Source organism: Borostomias antarcticus (assembly GCF_949987555.1).
Source record: "Borostomias antarcticus genome assembly, chromosome: 28".
NCBI classification, from domain to species: Eukaryota; Metazoa; Chordata; class Actinopteri; order Stomiiformes; family Stomiidae; genus Borostomias; species Borostomias antarcticus.
This window is the reverse complement of record NC_140261.1, coordinates 5936431-5943930: the sequence shown is the minus strand read 5'-3', so window position 1 is coordinate 5943930 and position 7500 is coordinate 5936431. Positions and strand designations below refer to the sequence as shown.

Below are 7500 nucleotides of genomic sequence, written 5' to 3'. Positions count from 1 at the left end.
TAGTAGTGATGAATGGGATGGTGAGTTGTGTTTAGAGATGAGTGATGAATGGGATGGTGAGTTGTGTTTAGTAGTGAGTGATGAATGGGATGGTGAGTTGTGAGTGATGAATGGGATGGTGAGTTGTGTTTAGTTGTGAGTAGGGATGGGAATTTCGACTAATTTTAAAACCGAGTAACCTAACCTGATCCTACTCGAGTAACCGATTACTCAAAAAAAAAGATTACTTAAAAAAAGATACCGTCCAGACAGAGCGCATTGAACCCCGGCCCCCTCGGAGGGGAATACGTTTTTTTCCGCCGTTATTACCGTGGCGGTGCTTTCATGTCTCGTCCATGCCCTTGCAAATAAACATATTTAAAAGCTGATGTGTGGTTGGATGCATTACTTATCATCGGATTGAATAACCCACAGGTTTTCATGAAGCTATCGGAATCGAAAAACGCAGCCTTTTAATGTGGATGCACTGCCCAGCTCATAGCTTATTAAGCCTATCGTTAGGCTACTCTGAAAACTCTAAGTCTACAATATGCAACCAGACCTCTAATTTACTAATCAAAATTAAGTATTAAACCAAGCCTTTACTGCCGATGCCGGATAACAAGTGAATAAATTTTTAGCGTTATCTAAAAAGCACCGCGGCACACTGCCTATTTCCAATTTATTGGACAATAATGGATGTTTCGGCGTCAAGCCTTCATTAGAGAAATGTCCATGCAAAACTAAATAGATTTATTGAACAACAGGCCTATTCATTCAATATTTCTTTATAGCAGGCTGGAAAACTATAGGAGTAGGCTATACGCGCATGGACCGGTGCTGGTACTCGCTGTCTTTTTCAGCACCACCTCCGGGCTCATTACCAACATGATTAGCCTACCGCAAAATGATGGGAGTGCTGCTTGGAGCCAGAGTACAAAGTCCACTCACACCACTGACTACTATGCACAGTATGCAGATAAACAACATCAGAGACCCGGTACCAGCGTTTAATTATCAAAACAAAACAAATGAAGTGGCATATACTGTATATAGGCTTAAGTCTATAGTTCTCTCATAGGCTACCTACGCTGTAACAGGTTTGAAAGTCTGAGGCTCGATCCATAAAATGCTTTAACACTATGCAAAACCACGGTGTAGTTTGATCCGAAAATGCTTAACAGTATGGAAAACCAAGGTCGGCAGTTTGAATCCCGCCTGCTCCTGTCCTCATGTTGAAGTGTCCTTGGGTAAGACACTGACCCCCAAATTGTCCCAATGAGCAGGCTAGCACCTTGCATGGCAGCTGCCGCCATTGGTGTGTCAATGTGTGTGTGAATGGGTGAATGAGAGGCCTTTGTATAGTGCTTTGGATAAAAGCGCTATTTAAGTGCAGTCCATTTACCATGACCATTTACACACACACACACACTCAAACACACACATACAGATTCACTATGTACGTGTGAAGTGTGATGTTTAGTAGTGATGAATGGGATGGTGAGTTGTGTTAAGAGGTGAGTGATGAATGGGATGGTGAGTTGTGAGTGATGAATGGGATGGTGAGTTGTGTTTAGTTGTGAGTGATGAATGGGATGGTGAGTTGTGTTTAGAGATGAGTGATGAATGGGATGGTGAGTTGTGTTTAGTAGTGAGTGATGAATGGGATGGTGAGTTGTGTTTAGTAGTGAGTGATGAATGGGATGGTGAGTTGTGTTTAGTAGTGAGTGATGAATGGGATGGTGAGTTGTGTTTAGTAGTGAGTGATGAATGGGATGGTGAGTTGTGTTTAGTTGTGAGTGATGAATGGGATGGTGAGTTGTGTTTAGAGATGAGTGATGAATGGGATGGTGAGTTGTGTTTAGAGATGAGTAATGAATGGGATGGTGAGTTGTGTTTAGAGATGAGTAATGAATGGGATGGTGAGTTGTGTTTAGAGATGAGTGATGAATGGGATGGTGAGTTGTGTTTAGTTGTGAGTGATGAATGGGATGGTGAGTTGTGTTTAGTAGTGAGTGATGAATGGGATGGTGAGTTGTGTTTAGAGATGAGTGATGAATGGGATGGTGAGTTGTGAGTGATGAATGGGATGGTGAGTTGTGTTTAGTAGTGAGTGATGAATGGGATGGTGAGTTGTGTTTAGTAGTGAGTGATGAATGGGATGGTGAGTTGTGTTTAGTTGTGAGTGATGAATGGGATGGTGAGTTGTGTTTAGTTGTGAGTGATGAATGGGATGGTGAGTTGTGTTTAGTAGTGAGTGATGAATGGGATGGTGAGTTGTGTTTAGTTGTGAGTGATGAATGGGATGGTGAGTTGTGTTTAGTTGTGAGTGATGAATGGGATGGTGAGTTGTGTTTAGTAGTGAGTGATGAATGGGATGGTGAGTTGTGAGTGATGAATGGGATGGTGAGTTGTGTTTAGTAGTGAGTGATGAATGGGATGGTGAGTTGTGTTTAGTAGTGAGTGATGAATGGGATGGTGAGTTGTGTTTAGTAGTGAGTGATGAATGGGATGGTGAGTTGTGTTTAGAGATGAGTGATGAATGGGATGGTGAGTTGTGTTTAGTAGTGAGTGATGAATGGGATGGTGAGTTGTGAGTGATGAATGGGATGGTGAGTTGTGTTTAGTTGTGAGTAGGGATGGGAATTTCGACTAATTTTAAAACCGAGTAACCTAACCTGATCCTACTCGAGTAACCGATTACTCAAAAAAAAAGATTACTTAAAAAAAGATACCGTCCAGACAGAGCGCATTGAACCCCGGCCCCCTCGGAGGGGAATACGTTTTTTTCCGCCGTTATTACCGTGGCGGTGCTTTCATGTCTCGTCCATGCCCTTGCAAATAAACATATTTAAAAGCTGATGTGTGGTTGGATGCATTACTTATCATCGGATTGAATAACCCACAGGTTTTCATGAAGCTATCGGAATCGAAAAACGCAGCCTTTTAATGTGGATGCACTGCCCAGCTCATAGCTTATTAAGCCTATCGTTAGGCTACTCTGAAAACTCTAAGTCTACAATATGCAACCAGACCTCTAATTTACTAATCAAAATTAAGTATTAAACCAAGCCTTTACTGCCGATGCCGGATAACAAGTGAATAAATTTTTAGCGTTATCTAAAAAGCACCGCGGCACACTGCCTATTTCCAATTTATTGGACAATAATGGATGTTTCGGCGTCAAGCCTTCATTAGAGAAATGTCCATGCAAAACTAAATAGATTTATTGAACAACAGGCCTATTCATTCAATATTTCTTTATAGCAGGCTGGAAAACTATAGGAGTAGGCTATACGCGCATGGACCGGTGCTGGTACTCGCTGTCTTTTTCAGCACCACCTCCGGGCTCATTACCAACATGATTAGCCTACCGCAAAATGATGGGAGTGCTGCTTGGAGCCAGAGTACAAAGTCCACTCACACCACTGACTACTATGCACAGTATGCAGATAAACAACATCAGAGACCCGGTACCAGCGTTTAATTATCAAAACAAAACAAATGAAGTGGCATATACTGTATATAGGCTTAAGTCTATAGTTCTCTCATAGGCTACCTACGCTGTAACAGGTTTGAAAGTCTGAGGCTCGATCCATAAAATGCTTTAACACTATGCAAAACCACGGTGTAGTTTGATCCGAAAATGCTTAACAGTATGGAAAACCGAACCATGGACAGCTAGCAGTAGCAAGCCCATGGGCTAATTATTTCTAGTTTTCGTGTCCACGTAACTTTGCACCTAAGAACTGTGTCCATGTAAATAAATATAGCTTTTAAAACGTAACCAGTTTGCTGGCTAGACAGTAATAAACTAGTATCAGTCATCACTGCCCCTGACAGCTGGCTGCATTTATTATTTTTACGATCGGTGCACTTTCAGATATTCCGTTTAATAGCCAGGCAGGGGTTCCCCCGGGATCCCCAGACAGCTGACGAGTCATGCCCTATCTAATATCTGATCATTGGTTGCCTGAAAGAGCCGCAGTGACGTTGGCAGCGCCTTTCTGAAAAGTTGAGACGGCAATGTTTTCAAAAAGCCTGAGCGCTCCGTATTCAGCGCTTTTCTCCAGGCAGCCGCCAACGCTCTATCCTCTTTGGTAACAATTGAAAAAGGGCACAGGCGCTCAGAAATGCGCGCTTTCACGGCCAAACATGCCATATTGTATAGCCTTTAGATTAACCGAGTAGTGTTTATTTTCCGACTAGCAGATCGCCTACTCGGGTACTCGAGTACTCGGTTAACCGTGCACATCCCTAGTTGTGAGTGATGAATGGGATGGTGAGTTGTGTTTGGTTGTGAGTGATGCTCTACGTTGGGCTGTGTGTTTTATTTGAAGGTTGGACCTGACCATGGAGCTGCCTCAGGGGCAGACCGGCTCCGTGGGCGCCAGCGTGGCCTCAACAGAGCAGGTAACACACACACACACACACACACACACACACACACACACACGCGGTGCGATCCTGTTACCGTACGGCTGCCAGAGTGGACCGCGGCCGTTCTAGACCCTGATTGTGTTTCTAGCAGATGCGTCACGTTTTACAAGCGTCCCCGAAGCGTCTCTCCGCAGAGCTCCGGTAGGGATACACACCAGGGGCCTCATTTACAAACGTGTACAGTCCACATAACTAAGCTAAGTAGGTATGAAAATATACGCACAAAAAATTGCTGATTTATAAACCGCTGCGTATCACAGCCCATGTTGACGTACGCCACGCCAACGCCAGCTGCCCTTTATAAATCACAATCAACACTTAACTTGGCGCACGTGAACGCGCGTTCTGACCACACCCCAATTAACGCCCACAATTGCCTATAAATGGTTAGTGATACGCCCCTAATACATATGCAATGAGAATGGAGCCGAGTGCGAAAGGCAGAAAGAGACATTTTACTGAGTGCGAGGTGGAGGTATTGGTCAATGAGGCGGAGACGCACCAAAGGGTTCTTTTCGGAACGCTGAGTATGGGCATAATTCCATCAACGTATAAACAGGACAATTTACAATGACATCCATAACAATGCAAACATGTAGGCCTATAGTGACTACTTAAGGCAATGATCCCCGATTTAACTGTACGACAGATCTGAGGGTTCTTTGCAGCAGCCAGTTTGTGTATTTTCCGGGATATCATGCATTTCACAGCCTACTTTCTGAAAACATTCTGTAGGCATATAGAATCTGTGTGTTCTAATGGATGTTGCGGGATAGCCAAGCACATATTAGAACATCTGTCCCAAGTCCCGGCATATCCAAGGCCCCGTGCGTCATGGCCTACTATAATCCAGCTATATCAGTGCCTGTATCGAGGTCTTGTAAATATATGGGGTCCATGGATGAGTTTCATGTGATTCTATAAAGCGTAATTATAGCTACACGCATGACGATTCGGCTAATTAATAATCTAACTTTTGCTCCCTTGTGTTCTTACAACTTGGAGACGCATCACCTCCATGCGCTGTTTTGCGCACAGCTAGTTCTACCAAAGCGGCATGTGAGCATTGGGATGACATGCGTTTTTAGGCCCACATTCCTCGCATGCCTGCTACATGACAATCATATGGCAATATGAGAATATATGAGGATGTACAATAATGTAGCCTACAGTTGCCTCAAGTAGGACATTTCCATTCACCGCTCAACATCATTGTAATTGCGGCTTGCCTCAGTGGTCATTCGGGTTTACATAAAAGCCTAATCAAATATAGGCTATAAATACATTAACGAATGAATAGGTGGATAATTAAACATACGAATAATTAACTAAATAAATGATTAACTGAATAAATATACTTCAACCCCGAATGCAACATTTGTTTGGTGCGGTATAGGCCTTATAGTTGTAGACCATCGACATACGGAATCATTACTATGATAAGCCTATAGGCTCGTGTCGTGTTGTGTTATCAACGTAATGTGGCTTTTCTTCATAGGCTACTGCCCGTGATGCTTCTCGGGATAGCCTATAAATGAATAGGCCTACAACATAACATTATATTATGACACAAATGGGTCAATTCACAGACACATCCAAAGCAATGCAGACATTATTTAGTGATAAGGCTACGGTGGCGATTGATTCCGTTTAAACTGTGTGACACATTGGAGGGTTTCTTGCAGCGACCGATGTATTTATTATTCAATATGTCATGAGTTTCATCCCTCTGTCATCGGAGTCGCGTTTTCCCGTTTCTCCGGAAACGTGCTTATCGTAGTTACGGGAGGGTCGGAGTGTGCGTAGAGTTACGCACACCTTCCGCCAACTTATCGTTAAGCTCGTTTTTTATAAATACCGAAAGTTGCTTAGAAAGATGCTCAGCATGGGTTACGCACGCTTTTGTACTTACGCAACGTTTATAAATGAGGCCCCAGAGCTGTGTTCGGAATCGCTCCCTATTCACTATATAGTGCACTATATAGGGCGTCAGCCATTTTGTTTGTAGTGTCCGAATTCTCTACGGAATTTTCGTACCCTATATAGTCCACTTTTTATTACCCACAATTCACCTTGATTTGCAGGGAACAGTGCATGTACCAAGCCCCCAGGATTCAAAATCTAAAGTGAAGGCCTATTGAACCGCGCCATCTTGGCTAGATTTGTAGTCATTTTGCTATTTCCGGTGACTTTTGTACTTGCGCAGTTGAGCTTTTCTGTCCTACGCGCGTCCACGCACGTTCCCGGCTCTCCCCGCTTTGATTTAGCAATGAAAACCGGCTTGCATATTAACCTGTTTTTGTAAAATATATCCATTGGAGAATTTTTTTTTTCATCCAGGCATCTTAGTTTTAACAGGTTCATTATAACTGAAGATGTTTTGTTTGCTAGTAGATGGTATTCATTCCGTTCGCGATAACGTTATTGCAGCCAGGCTAAATTCCTCCAGGGAGCCAGTGACAGGCGAGTTGAAAAGCTTCACTCCCCGCCAGCAGGAGCTTTGGCCGCTGCTACCGCATCTCGGATAACCCGCTGAGTTCGTGGCTGCTATTTCACATTCGCCCTTGATCAATCCCAATACCGATCCATGGTAATAATGAATCAATCGTTCAGATCGGCAGTGCTGCATGCATGTTACAACATCATTTTTAGCTTTATTAACATAACCATAGACTACATTTATCTCTCTAACTTTAGGCTATCCATCTACACCAGTCGGCCATTCGATAGCTAGAAGGATGTGGACGCGCGTCGGACAGAAAAGCTCAACTGCGCAAGTACAAAAGTCACCGGAAGGCCAGAAAAGCACAACTGCGAAAGTACAAAAGTCACCGGAAATAGTCAAATGACTACAAATTTGCCAAGATGGCGCGGTTCAATAGGGCTTCATTGTTGATAGCGGTCAGTGAATGGAGTGGCTGTATCCAGTTCTATTAATACATCCATGGCATGTACCCTACATTTTCTCCGTTCCCTAGGTAGTTCACTACATGGTGAACCCTATATAGGGAATAGGGAGTGAGGGAACGAGGGAGCGATTCCGAACACAGCTCAGGTCTGTTTCGGACGGACGCCGCATCT

At 43.6% G+C, this 7500-nt stretch overlaps 1 protein-coding gene across 1 annotated transcript in view; it reads left to right on the top strand.

Moving 5' to 3' along the window:
- LOC311326485 (charged multivesicular body protein 1B2) overlaps positions 1–7500 on the top strand; it is an 18857-nt gene that overhangs the window by 10271 nt on the left and 1086 nt on the right. The window contains exon 7 of the mRNA XM_084459380.1: positions 4320–4392. Within this exon, the coding sequence (XP_084315506.1) occupies positions 4320–4392 (73 nt within the window). The remainder of the gene's footprint in view (positions 1–4319; positions 4393–7500) is intronic.